The following is a 13,976-nucleotide window of genomic DNA, read 5'->3' as shown; positions in this document are numbered from 1 at the left end:
CGGTGGCCCCACCCACCGCGCCCACCGCGCGTCCAATCGGCGGGACCCGGCCGCGCCGGCTGCTGGCTTCTGATTGGCTGGAGCGGGCAGCGGGGGCCGGGCGAAGCCTCTGCGCTCGCTCGCACTTGGGGTGGCGGCCAAGGAGCCGGCGGGACTGTAAGGGGCGCCGGGTCGCGGTGAGTGAGGCGGGGTTGGGGGAGCCGCGCCGGGCCGGGAGGACGCGGGGCGGAGGGTCCCGGGGTCCTCGGGACGGTCGGGGGCTGCGGGCAGTGGGACGCGGGGGGCGGCGGGGACAAGACCCGATCCCTGTCGGCCCGGGGGGATGTGGAGGCCGAGGGAGCTTCGGAGCCGATCGTGGCCGCGGGAAGGAGAGACGGGGACTGGGCTGGCGCCGCGACTTGGGGGCGACCCAGGGGGTCGCGTGCGCGGAGGACGACGAGGAGGAGGAGCGCGGTGCCACCGGCCTCGGAGGCGGGCCAAGGTCATGAGCAGGGTGGGAGATGAGGGCGCCTCGGCCCGGCCTCCCCCGTGCGTCACCGGGGTTTTGCGCCGACCTGGGGTGACCCTGTGGTGTCGCTCAGACGGAGGAGGGAGGCTGCGGCGGAAGGCGAGTGCCCCCGACTGAGGGGCCGTGGCGTAGAGGAGTCGAGAGGGTCCCAGCGTTACCGCGCCTCCTCGTTTGCCGTTCCCGGGGTGGACAGCAGCCCTCTCTGCCCCCCTGGAGGGCGCGATCCCCCCCCCCAGGGGATCCGCTTCCGGAAGCACCGAGGCCCTCTTGCAGCTTGACAGTTCGGATGCAAATTCCGACGGGTTCCGGCGGTTGTCCGAGCTCATGGAGTGCGTGTGTGCGCTGGGGGGGGGGTTCGGCTTTTAACCCCGTGTACACCGGTATAGCTCGAGAAAGGGCTCCCGAAAAAAACCTAAATCCGTGTGTGCCACCCTGGTCGTTTGAATCGGGATCTCCAGGCTGGCGCCCTGGCAGCCATTTTGCATAGGCTGACAGGTGACTGATGCAAAAACCAGAATTTGAAACCGCTGCTTTAGGCGGTTGTTCCTGGGGTCAAAGGGTCAGGGCTGGAAAGGGTCTTCAAGGGCTGTTGCATGATCACCTGATTGGTGCTCAGCCACTTCCTCGTTTTACCTCTTCTAGGTTGCCCTGCGTTTGGGAAAGGGTGTCAGCAGTGAGATCTGACCTTACAGACTAATAATGTGCTCAGCAAACCTAAGTTCGAATACTTGGTTGTCGGTGACTTAGGAATATGTTCTACTCCCTGGCAGATGTAGGTCAGACTCTGGGTGAGTGAGATAATAAAAGAATGTATTTCCGAATTGAAATTGGGATTGTTAGATAGTTTAAATCTCGGGAGAAAGTCCATTTAGCTTGGTATGACCTTACACGGTTTTTACAGTTCAGAGACGGTATTGGGGGCTTCTGCTAGGAACGGATTTTCATATTTTCAGCTCACATTTGCACCTGTGGCGTAAAAGTGTTGGTTTAATAATAGATATATTGCCAGCCTGAAAGAACTGTGGACTTTGAGGAGAGCCAGGTTCTTTCCAGAGATGTCCTGCTGGTGTAGCACAAGTCACTCGACCCTTCAAACCCTTCTTTTCTACCTGTAAAATGAGCAGATTGATCATCGTCTGACTCATTTCTCACTCTGGTTGTGATTTGAGCTTACTGACCTTGAAACTTTAAAGGCACATCATCCTTGCCATTTAAGTGGCGGTATTTCGTGAATACTCGGGAAGTCTTTAGCTGATAAAGGTGATTGTCAAAGATACGTATTTGGAGTGCATTTTCTGTTTATACTGATTACGTTAGAGTTGCATCATTTTTAAGATGATGTAGAGGTCTAATTTGAATTTCCAGTTCTGGTATGTGTTGGGCTTCAAGAACTGCTGTTTCACCTGATCGTATGCTAAAATGTGCACTCGAGTATTCCCCAATCAAAAAACAGATTGCGATTAGTTGTTTCTTCTTTCCTTTCTTTGTCTACCTCGGGGTCTTGCCGTGTAGCCCAGGCTAGCTTTGAACTTGAGCCCTCCTGCCTCCCTTAGTCTGGGGTTAAGAATGCAGCCGAGCGCCACCACACCCAGTTCTTCAGCTTCTCTTTGCACCCCCTCCCGGTAGCTACTGGCATGTGTAACTGGTACACAAGCGTGCTAATGCATTGGAGCAAAGGCCTCTGTCTGCTAGGTCATGTAATTATAGCTCCATCAACCCCGCTTTCTTTGAGCTCCAGACTTACCTTCAGCTTCCTGGCAGACATCTGTCCGATCATGCCTTCTGGGTGTCTTTTGTAAATTTGGTTTCGTTATTCTTGTAGTTGTCTGGAGATGGAGACAGAGTGTTGCTATGTAGCCTAAGCTAGCTTTGAATTTATGATCCTCCTCCCTCAGTGCTGAGATTATAGACATGCATCACCACTCTGGCTGTCACTGGTCCCCTAAAGCAAATAATGGCCAGTTGGCGTGCTCCAATTCTTAAGGGCAGAGGCAGCACTCTGAAAGTGAGGTAAGTGCCCCACCCATGCTAGCGTGAGATCAGTGTCACAGTGATGGAGGGAAAGACCCCAAGCCCTCTGTCCTTTATCTACAGTAGAGAGACAGTTGTCTCTCCACAGTGAAAGGGGAAGAGCCTTTTGCTCCAGGAACTCACTGGATAGTCCACTCATCCACCTAGGAAATAGGGGAAAGATGCAGCTGTGATTGGTTTATTTAGTTATGGTTGGTTGGTGTGTTGCTGGTGCTGGGGACCTAACCCTTCACTTGATGAGTGCTAAGCAAGTGTCCGTCACTGGCTACATCCCCAGACAATCCATTTCTAGAGATAACTCACGTGATCAGCTCAGGAGGCATAGAGGCAAGGGGAGGTTTGTTTCGTTTTGTATTTTTGAGATAAGGTGTCTCTATTATGTAGCTCTGGCTGTCCTGGGACTCACAGAGATCCACCTGCCTCTGCCTCTTGAGTGCTGGGATCAAAGGTGTGTACACCACACCCAGCCACAAAGGGAGGTTTTTAAAGTAGGTTGTACTCTGATGACTGTGTCACTTGTATCTTAGAGGAATCAAGACCTCATCAGGATATCTTTTTTTCCCCGTAGATTCGATATAAGAACAATAAAAGGAAATTAACACTTAGGTATATACAGCTTGATGTTTTATACTTCCTGATTAAACTCTCTAAAAGTATATAGTTGCTGTTTTTACCATGTATTAATAAATTACCTGAGACTAATCATAACTGTTGAGTTGCAGAATTGTGTGGGAGTCATAACCAAAGTGCTTATAAACAAACCAAAGACTCTCCAGAGCACCAGTTCAGCTGCAAACCTGCAAAACCAGGACTAGCTGGGGGAAATCGTGAAGTAGACAGAGAGAGGCAAAAGGGAAAGCTGTTGTAACAGAGCGATCGACTCTGCAAACGCTTGGAAGAGTACAGAACAGAAAAGACAGGTGCTGGAGTAGAGCTGCAGAGGAGGTGGAGGATTTGTGATCAGCAGTCCTATCTCTGAGAAACCTACAGATAGGTAGGTCTGGAGGGAGCTCATATGCAGGCCTAAATGCAGTGTTGTCCCTCCATAGAGCCCAGTCATGCAGTTCTTGAGGTCTTAGGTGTCTGTGGAGCCTCTCAAATCTCTTCTAGCTAAGATATTCTTCTGTAGTTCAGTATGGATTGTGTTACTGACAAGTAAGTACATTCTGTCCATTCCTTTTTAAAAAATAATCTGACTTTTGAACCATCAGTTATTTATGTGTTTGTTTTGGATTTCTGTGTATTTGTTTTTCCTTCCTATCAGGATACCCTCTGTGATTATTTGGAGATTTTTTTGTTTTGTTGTTGTTTATGTTTTTTGAGACAGGGTTTCTCTGTGTAGCTTTGGAGCCCATCCTGGGACTGGGTTCACTCTGTAGACCAGGCTGGCCTCGAACTCACACAGATGTCTTTCCGGGTGCTGGTGCTTGTTTTGCTTTCTTTGAGGTGGGGGTGTCATCTCTTTGTAACCCAGGCTGGCCTGGGACTCAAGATCCTTCCCCTTCGGATTCTGTTGGTATTACAACTGTATGCCATCACACCTAGTCAGTATTTGTTTTATTTTTGCAAATATAGCAAGTATCCTGAACCTTGAGCTTACTGAACCTTGTATATACAAAAGCTTAGTAAGATTTATTGTGTTGGGAAGTAATGGAGTAGGAAAAAAAAAAAAGACAGTTCTCTTCTGAAAGTTCTAGCTGGCTAGTTTTCTTCTCTGTTGGAAGACAGTCTCTTTAGGGGATGTAAGGCTTGGAGACATGAGCTCACTTTTCAAAGCAGACTTTCCTCCAGTAGAGTTGTGTCTTCTTTGAGGCCTTTGCTGCCACTTAGACCCCGGGAATAAGTGTCGTTGCCCTTGCGTCTTTCTTACTGAAGGGCATACATTGCACATGAAGAGTCCAGGACTGTACATAGTGATGGGCAGCAGTTGGTACCAGGGGGAGGTCTGTGTGCTCTATGCCATGTTTGCCTCCTTTATCGACTCTGTGAATCAGAATTACAGGAAATTCAAAATAGTTCATTAAAGAAATACACAATAAAGATGAAATGGATTTGTCATTACTGCGATGTAATGAGATGTCTGTGAACTTCCTGTGTGAGCGATGACTGTAGGGAGGGAGCCTTTGCTCCCTGTGATGGTGGAAATGAATTAGTTTTTTCCTGGTCCTTTAGTCACACAACTGTTCAGCTCATATTGGCCTTCTCTGAGTGCCACTGAAGGAATGTTATACAAGGAAGACAGAGAGTTGTCTAGAGGAAGCCTTGGGGGCATTGGGAAGGTGCGTGAAAGACAGCAGATCAGAAGCCCCTTGGATGTCCATGAAGAAAGCCCTGAGAGAGTTGCTGTGTGTTGTAATGATGTTAACAATAATAACCTGGGCGGTGGGGAGAGAGAGAGACAGAGAGACAGAGAGACAGAGAGGCAGAGGCAGACAGATCTCTGCGTTTGAGGCCAGCCTGGTCTACAGAATGAATTCCCGGACAACCAGGGCTATGTAGAGAGACCCTGTCTCAAAACAAAGCAAGACCCCAAAAGCTGTGCAATTGTACATGGAAACATGTCTATAAGGAGCTATTTTTAGCAGCATTTGCTAAAATTACTTTTTCTCTCAAAAGGGAGTAAATAATAAACTAGGTAGAAATTTTGTCTGTAACTGCACTCTTTTCCTAAAAGGCAATGACCATTGATTAGTGTAACAGACTGGAGACTATTCAGAGGTGAGAACTCAAGCCAGGCAGCGTGTGGGAACCAGTACGTCAGCGGCTGAGGGCATTAAAAGACCACAGTAAAAGTGCTTAGGAGGGGGCAGTGGCTCAGTGGTGAGGACCGAGTGTAGTTCCCGGTACCCATGTTGCGTGGCTCACAACCAGCAGTCGCTCTGGCTCCAGGGATCCAACACCTGGCTGCCGCAAGCACATGTACACTCACACAGACACACGCCTACACACAATCTTTAAAAATAAATAATGCTGTTTCTCACAACGCGTTAAAGAAAAATTGTCATATGGGAGAAAAGGCAAATGATGGGATAATAAATGTACACAGTTCTCTTTAGTTATGAAAGTTTATCTAAAATTGTTTTTTCAAGTTCACAGCAGATACCATGGAAACTAGACATAGTAGTTCTAGATAATAATATGCTTCTAATTACAGAACCTTAAAAAATTCTCTTTCAGGAAGACTCAAGAAATCACGATGTCAACCAACACTGACCTTTCTCTTTCTTCATATGATGAAGGTCAGGGATCTAAGTTTATTCGGAAAGCTAAGGAAACACCGTTTGTCCCCATTGGTAAGTGACTGACACTCTGATAATTAGTCTGCTTCAAGCTCAAAGCAGTGAAAGTATGTAAATTGTATATTGAGTGGACCCTGAAATACCTTTTTTTTTTCTTATTTTGCTGAAGTATGGTAAGGTCAACGTCAGAAAAGCTCGTGTTCTCCGATTTGTGTGATTGGCTGTTCAGGGACCCGTGTGGGATCCCAGGACCAACTCTGGCTCTGAGATTTGCCTGGACTCAAAACAGAAACAGTGTAATCATGTTAAGGTTCTTGGCACTGAAGGGATAGAGGTGAAAGTTAACAAAGACGCCTGCAATGAAGCCCAGGGGAACCAAGCCTACGCTTGCAGGTGTCTCCTCCTAGAGGACACTGCTGGGTGCCAGCATGGGCAAAGGGATGGCTGCTGAACTCTGGCATTTACGGTGCATTGAGGTCAGTCACAGAGGCACACAGTGTCCATGACGGCCTCCCAGCTCATGAAACAGCGATGTGATCAGTGGAATTTCCAAAATCAGTAAATTGGAATACTTTCTTCATTTAAAGCAGATACAAATTATACTTAGTGTTAGAACACTAGAAACAGTCCTTTTAAATAGGCTGGGTCGGGAATCCGTGTGAACTCTGCTGTTGTTACCTGGAGATCCTGACACTTGCATAGGGCGGGAACGGAGCCATGCCCATGCTTCAGGAAGAAACCCCGTTGGTCTGTGGGTGATACAAGTGTCTGCACAGGGAATAAGAAAATCAAATGAGAAACAGGTAGACCAAGTAGAGAAATGATTACTGTCCTAGGCACATGGCTGTTGCTGTGATAAAATTCATCACCAAGAGCATCAAAAGGAAGAAAGAAAGGCTATCTGTCTTAAGCTTCCAGGTGGCAGACTGTCATTGAGGAAGTCGGGACAGGGACCTGAAGCGGAAACTGTGGAGGGAGACTGCTGGCTTACTCCCCGGCTCATGTTCAGCCAGCTACTACCTAGCCCAGGACCACCTGCCCAGGAAGGAACAGCACCTACAGGTCCCTCCCACTGTCAATCAGAACAGTGCCACAGGCGTGACCACGGGTCAGTCTGATCTGGGCAGTGCCTCGATTCAGACTCCTTCACTTGACTCTAGAGCAGTGATTCTCAGCTTGTAGATCTCGATCCCTTTGGGGATCAAGCGGCCTTTTCACAGTGTTCATCCATGATCATCAGAAACTACAGATATTTACATTACAGTTCATAATGTAGCAACATTGCGGTAGCAATGGCAATAATTTCATGGCTGGAGGTCACCACAACATGAGGAACTGAATTAAAGGGTTGCAGCATGACGGAGGTTGAGAATCACTGTCGTGAATGTCACATTCATGCCAAAGCCCAGTCGGACAGTTACTTCACTGGTACATCAGCAGACATCCAGGGGAAAGTCTAGGAGAAGGTAAAACAAAGGCCTGTCTGTAAGGACACCAGTTGTATGCCTGGAGATCGACAGGTATCCCGCCCAAATTCATTCTCAGGTCTCCTGTAACCACTTTCTGGTTTGCGTCTGACAAGTATTTACTCTAGGGTAGTGCTGCTGTCTTGTTTTTTCCTTTTCCATGCTAACACAGTTACTTCCTAATTTCTTTCTTTCTGTTTTAACATCCAAGCCCTAATCTCTTTACTAGCTTAATCTCTTTAGTGTGCTTGTGTTGCCCGCTTTATATTGGTGGCTGGGTCTCAGTGTTAGGTTATGAGTCTATAGGAATTAGCCTTTCTGAAATTCAGTTTTCTTTGTGACCTAATGCATGATTGTCTTTTGTCACAACTTCCTAGACATTTGGGAGGATGCAATTAGAATTTCATTTCTTTATTAATGTATATGTGTGCGTGTGCCGCCGTGCCCAAGTGTAGGTCAGAACAGCTTTCAGGAGGCTGTTCTCTCTTCCCATCCGGTTGAGGCAGCTGTCTCCTGTCTTCTCTGTACTGCATACTCCAGGCTGGCGGGCCCTGACCCCCTGTGCAATCCTCCTGTCTCCACCTCCCGTCTGTCCATAGGCGTGCTGCTGGAGTTACAGATGCTCAGTGAGTATCTGACTTTGAAAACAAACAGCTGGATTCCAGGGACTGCACTTGTCAGCGGATGCTGAGGCGTCCGTCCCTCTGCCCTCCTCCAGTCCCTCAGTCTGTCTGCCTATCCCACAAAGCCAGTTCTTTAGAAGTCACCCTGAGCAGGGCATTGTGGCTTAGAACCCTGCACTTGGAATGCAGGGGCAGGTTCAGGGTCATCCTCTGTTCATAACAAATTCGAGGCCAGCCTGGGATACATGGGACCCTTCACAGGGGATGGAGGAGGAGCCCCAGTGCTTGGTGGGTGGAGACAGGTGGAATTCAAAGCCAGCCAGGGCTACACAGTGAGATGCTGTTTCCAAAACACAAAGGACCCAAGAAAAAGATCTATCTACATTTGCTGCTGTTTGCTACGAATTCTAGATTTGGGCCTGAGAAACAAAAACAAAAAGATTGAAAACTGTGTTAATTAACGCTCTGATAGATACCCTGACAAAAACAGCAGAAAGTACATGGCTGATGGTGAAACTATCCCTCTCCTGTGCCTCTGACACAACTGTGACTGTTTTGTAGGGATGGCAGGGTTCGCAGCAATTGTGGCATACGGGCTATACAGACTGAAAAGCAGGGGAAATACGAAGATGTCCATTCACTTGATCCACATGCGTGTGGCGGCCCAGGGCTTTGTCGTTGGAGCCATGACTCTTGGTAAGTCCAACAGGACATGTGCAGATGTGTGCTTCTCGCTGATGCTCTCCTTTACTGAGCTAAGCAGTCCTTTTTCCTCAGCTTGAAAATACCTTTTTCTCATTTTCTTGTGAAGGCATAGTTCATTAATTAGAGCAGTGATAGTTTTACCTACTGTGATAGATAAACGCTTATCAGAATTTCCTTGCCATCTGAACATAGGTTTGGAGTTTCTGAGAAGAATGTGATTGTTGTATGAGATTGGGGAAGTAGAAAGTATTATAAAATGTTTTACTGGCATCCTGACTTAGTGACTTTAGGATTGAATGTGAGGCTGGAGTGTTGCCTCTGGTGTCCAGCTCTCCTGGCAGCTGTCACTTGTAACTGTCCTGTGGACTGTTGTGTGTTTTCTGAGTGCTAAAGGGATGTTTTAACATTTCTCTTCTTTCTCTTTAGGTATGGGCTATTCCATGTATAAAGAATTCTGGGCCAAACCTAAGCCTTAGAAGACGAGCTGCTGCCTTGGTCTGGGAAGTGCTTACTTTAGTTGACGTCTCATATTGAGGTTACATGTTTGTGTCTACAATAAATAACATGGGTTTAGACAATACCACAGTATTGAACATCGGCTTACTTTCTTGCCAGCTTGATTTACCTGGTGACCAAATTGATAGTGACTAGTTCATTAACTAGGTCACTTGGGGGGTGAGGAGTCAAGTTAGCACAAAAGAAACCTGTCACCTGAATGTAGTGGGTGAGTGTTCTCCTTGCACCTGTGTGGTGCACGTTTTAAGGAGGGCGGTGGGCAGTGCAGACACAGTGTGCTGTGGAGTGGGCCTTGCTTTGGAAGGGAGGAGTCACACTTACCCGTTCTTATAGCCTCTGTTGTCTGCCTGTAGGTTGGCTTTAGAACTAAAGAGTGCATGAAAAATAAACTTATAAAGCCCCCTACAGCTGAGGGAGGGGAGAGAGAGAAAGTGTGTGTGTGTGTGTGCGTGTGTGTGTATGTGTGTGTGTGTGTGTGTGTGCGTGCGTGCGTGTGTGTGGTGTGTACACAACTGGGAAAGCTGATGATAGCTGCAGAGAAGCAGGGTTTATTCGAATCATACTTGCACACAGAGTAATTGCGGGTTCCAGTTTAGCTCTTTTATAATTACAAAGTTATATTTTTGCTGCTTTATAATAGGACAATTCTTAAACATCATATTGAAATACAGGTATTGTTGTTTCTTTTTTGTGGTGCTGGGCATTGATGCAGGGCCGCACGTAGGCTAGGCGATTACCATCACCCTGCGCTGCATCCCAGCAGAAGTGGGAACCGTGAGTGGTGATACTTACAAAAATGATACAGGAAATACACAGCTTACTGTGGACAGTGTGTCTTACTTTCCCTGTACCAAAAATGAGAGGACAATGGTGGGCGGGCTTTTTTTTTACACACAGATTGGGATATACAGAACACCAAGTGCACTGTAAAATCCCTGGTCCAACATGAGCTTACACTCCACAGTGACAACATGGCGTGTGTATTGTATTAAAATAAGTGAACACATCGGGTGTCTTGTATTTATTTCAGCATAAGAAAAGTAAAATTTCCCTCAGCAACACTGATTAGAAAACAGAATATCTCATGCTGGATGTTGGTGTTGCACGCCTTTAATCCCAGCACTCGGGAGGCAGAGGCAGGTGGATCTCTGTGAGTTCGAGGCCAGGCTGGACCGACAGCCTCCAAAACAATACAGAGAAACCCTGTCTCGTAAAACCAAAAAAAAAAAAAAAAGAAGAAGAAGAAGAAGAAAACAGAATGTCTCTACCTGTGGTGGGAGATAGTTAAAGGCCATCTACAGCTAGGAGCAATGGTTAGCATCTGCTGGTCACTTACTGTGCCCCACGCTGCTCTGAGAAATGTTTGTTTTCATTATGTGTAGATGTAGATATGTATTGGGTATGCGCAGGTGCCCTCAGAGGCTGGAGGTGCTGAGTATCCCTGGAGCTAGAGTTACAGGCAGTTGTGCTGGGAACTGAATGTGGGTTCTCTGCAAGAGCAATTGCTGTTCTTAACCATTGAGCCATCTCTCCAACCCTCTCCCTTTTACTACTCTTATATGTGTGTGCAGCAGTCACAGGACAGTCTGGGGAGTCAGTTCTCTCCTGGGTGTGGACAGGTTCACAGCCTTGGTAGCAAGCATCTTTACCTGCTAAGTGTCTTACTGTAATTAACAATATTACATGTAATATTCTTAAATTAGTGATCTAGGAGGTAGGACCCTTTACACAGGCCTGGGTTACATGGCTAGCACTTGGGCCTGGGAGGCAGGCAGTTAACAGGACTGACTATGGGACTTTGCTTTTTTTTTTAAGATTTATTTTTATTATGTATACAGTGTTCTGTCTGCATGTATCCCTGCAGGCCAAAAGAGGGCACCAGATTTCATTAAGATGGTTGTGAGCCACATGTGGTAGCTGGGAATTGAACTCAGGACCTCCTGAAGAATGGGCAGTGCTCTTAACACCTGAGCCATCTCTCCAGCTCGGGACTTTGCTTTATATTGTTCTAGTTTAGAATAGATGGAATTTCCAGTTTAGACTTGGCCTCTGTGAGGTTGGAGTGGCTGTAGTGACCATATCTAGTAAGATTAGGCTGCATCAGGCATGTCCTAATCAGGGACTGTATGATCTGGACCCAGCCAGCACATGACGTGAGAGCGTGGGCTAGCTATGTTTCTGTTGTCCTATCTAACTGCTGAACAACTTTCAGAAAGTTCTCTGGTTTTTTTGTTTTGTTTTGTTTTAGGCTTCCTGCTTTAGTGTCAATCCGCATCTTGTGAATTTGCTATTGAGTAACGCCTGAACGCATAGTTCTGCCACTCAGAGCCAGATAGCTGTGTCGTCCTCATCTAAAGCGGGGACGCTATCTAGGTAGAGAAAGAAAGACATCGAAGGGCGTAGCCTAGCATGCTGTGCTTTCGTCAGTCAGTACACGGCTGCTGTTACGATTGCACTGAGTATAGGGCTTAAAGTCTGGGTCTAAAGATCACAGCACACATGCCTGCCAGCGAGGAAGCCGCTGGAGCTCCCGGCTGGCGCAGAGCTCAGGGCTGGGACTGGAAGTCTCCCCAGAGACAGCGTTCGTGGAGAGAATTCTCATCCGGAGTGCAGAGACCGCTTCAGGCCTTTCTTCCTTACCTATCAGGGCGCAACGGTCTTTTTCCGGCTCAGTTAATGCTTGCTAAACCCATTAGCGTCAGACTTGGGGCTGTGCATTTCTCGAGTTTCAATTGGTCCTCTGTCCATGGTTGTCCATGCGCGTGGATTCGTCCAACCACAGGTGTGAACTATTTTATTTTTGTGTCAGTACTGAGCATGTGCGGATTTCCTTTTCCTGTGGGGTTCCTAGGGGTGTGGTGTAACAACCGTTACACATCGTCCTGTTGCGTTAGACAGTGCCAGGGACGTGGGGGATGTGCCCCTCACTGTTGTTTGAGAGACCTGACCACCTGTCTGCAGGTTTGGGCGCTCCCCGGGGGTTCCGGAACCCATCTGCCATTACTGGGGGTGCCGTGTCTGAGCAACAGCGGCATCTGGTGGCGAGAATCGGATCTGACCACTTTACAAGCTCCCTAATGGAGCGAATCAAAAAGTGAGGCCCAGCTGCTCCCTGACCACAGTGGTCATGGAAACCGCGCCTCCCGTCCTAGAGATGCGGGACTGAAGCCCAGAGTTCCCGGGGAACTCAGGGTTAGGCGTCTATCCCATGTAAGTCTGCAGCCCACTCCCTCGTGGCTACAAGGTCATGAGGTAGCAGGTGCCACGTATGAAGCAGCAGAACTGAGGTAACTGCTCTCCACCCTGTTTGGAAGCGCTTTGGATTTAGGGGAAAAGGAAGCCCAGGCCATGAGATGGAGTGCCACGTGACCAGCGAGCCTGGGTTAGCTCAGGAACCAGGACTGAGCAGGGGCCCGAGTCGGGGACTCGAGGACTCTGCTTCCCTCAGCCACCTGCATGGGGCAGATACAGAAGAGGAAAGTCAGTCGGGGACTGGGCTGTTCCCAGTGTGACTGGTCGACTAAAAGTTCCTTTCCAGCGGCAGCCACTGTCTCCCTGGCTGGCGGCCCTCCTCAGGTTAACATTTCTGTCGGCAACACCACCACCACCACCGTCCACCGTCTCCCCCTGCCGTGTCTCCTCCCTCTGTTCTCCAGTGGGCCAGCCACCAACCCTGTCAGCCTGGCTCACATCCGTCCCCTCCACTTCTAACCTAGGCCAGTCATCTGTTTCTGCGCCTTCATGCTGGTGAAGATTCGTCTCAGCCTCTCAAAGGAGGAGGCCGAAGAGATCCACACACACACTATTCACTGTGCAAATGCAAGTCAAATGCTAGCACCGGCGTAAGGCCTCGGGGCCCCGGCAGCAGGAGAAGTGGTAATGACAGATCGGGTGGCTTCCATGGGAGGCTGGGGGCGTGGCTCGACGGTGAAGCATTTGTCTAGCATATTTGAGGCCCTGGGTTCAATGTCCAGCACCAGAAAGAAAGAAAAAGGCTAAGTAAAAACACTAAGCAACAACTACAAAAACCCGTGACCTGAGCCGAGAATAAAATGGAGAAATTGGGCTGGAGAGATAGCTGAGAGGTTAAGAGCATTGGCTGTTCTCCCAGAGGTCCTGAGTTCAATTCCCAGCAACCACATGGTGGCTCACAGCCATCTACAATTCAATCTGGTGCCCTCTTCCAGCCTGCAGGCAGAACACTGTATATGTAATAAATAAATAAATAAATAAATAAATAAATAAATAAATAAATAAAGGAGAAATTTGGGAGGAAAAATCACAGTGTACGTACAGTCCAGAACACTGAGTCTTCTGAGAAAGTCAACATTTGCTGACCGAGATCTCCACATACACAAACACAATTTAGAGATGAGCTCCATTGGTAGACTCAGACCTGCCTGGAAACAATGGAGGAAACTAGAGAGATAGCTCAGTGATTGAGAGGAATGACTGCTCTCCCAGAGGACCCAGGTTCATTTCTAAGCACCTGTACGGCAACTCACCACCATCTATAATCCCAGTTCTAAGGGATCCAGTGACCTCTTCTTGTTGGGCGCTGCCCTGGAACCACGCCATGGCGAGATGGCGCTGACATCCGCCTGACAGTTGCAATGACAACCCTGCTGCGCATGAGCAGGAGCTCCCTGCCCACGAGGCCGGGGGTGCCTGTGCCTTACGTCACCTCGGGTGACATAATTGGACCAGTAATTAACTGCCACGTCCGAGGCGAGAGAAACTCTCTATATAAGGAGAGTCCCGTTAGGGCGTGGGGTCTTCGCTTTGTGATAGCTTATGCTCCTCCTCTCAGGAGCAATAAAGCTTACTGCAGAAGGATCCTGATCGTGTGCCGCGTCATTCTTGCGGGCGAGATAGAGCGCGGGACATC

General features: G+C 48.3%; 1 protein-coding gene and 1 long non-coding RNA gene across 4 annotated transcripts; one reads left to right on the top strand and one right to left on the bottom strand.

Annotated features, from left to right (window-relative positions):
• The first annotated feature begins 23 nt into the window (after nt 1-23).
• Nucleotides 24-9,152, top strand: Higd1a (HIG1 hypoxia inducible domain family member 1A). Of its 2 annotated transcripts, none has more exons than XM_005082308.4 (4): nt 24-176; nt 5,717-5,832; nt 8,429-8,563; nt 8,999-9,152. In XM_005082308.4, exons 2-4 carry the CDS (start codon nt 5,736-5,738, stop codon nt 9,046-9,048), a joined length of 282 nt encoding a protein of 93 aa, XP_005082365.3. In that variant the 5' UTR covers nt 24-176; nt 5,717-5,735; the 3' UTR covers nt 9,049-9,152. The 2 variants fall into 2 exon arrangements, with proteins under 2 accessions (XP_005082365.3, XP_012977690.1); XM_013122236.3 differs by lacking the exon at nt 24-176 and adding an exon at nt 1,160-1,296.
• LOC121137502 lies at nt 4,079-13,643 on the bottom strand. Of its 2 annotated transcripts, none has more exons than XR_005874755.1 (3): nt 13,594-13,643; nt 5,922-6,546; nt 4,079-4,522 (listed from the first exon to the last, which is right to left on the bottom strand). It is a non-coding gene; the product is annotated as an uncharacterized LOC121137502 (long non-coding RNA). The 2 variants fall into 2 exon arrangements; XR_005874754.1 differs by lacking the exon at nt 13,594-13,643 and adding an exon at nt 13,383-13,581.
• Between the last annotated feature and the right edge of the window lie 333 nt (nt 13,644-13,976).

The sequence above is a fragment of the Mesocricetus auratus genome, unplaced genomic scaffold (genome assembly GCF_017639785.1).
Source record: "Mesocricetus auratus isolate SY011 unplaced genomic scaffold, BCM_Maur_2.0 Super-Scaffold_100691, whole genome shotgun sequence".
Taxonomy (NCBI): Eukaryota; Metazoa; Chordata; class Mammalia; order Rodentia; family Cricetidae; genus Mesocricetus; species Mesocricetus auratus.
Note: the sequence above shows the minus strand (reverse complement) of the source record. Positions and strands in the feature narration are given on the sequence as shown.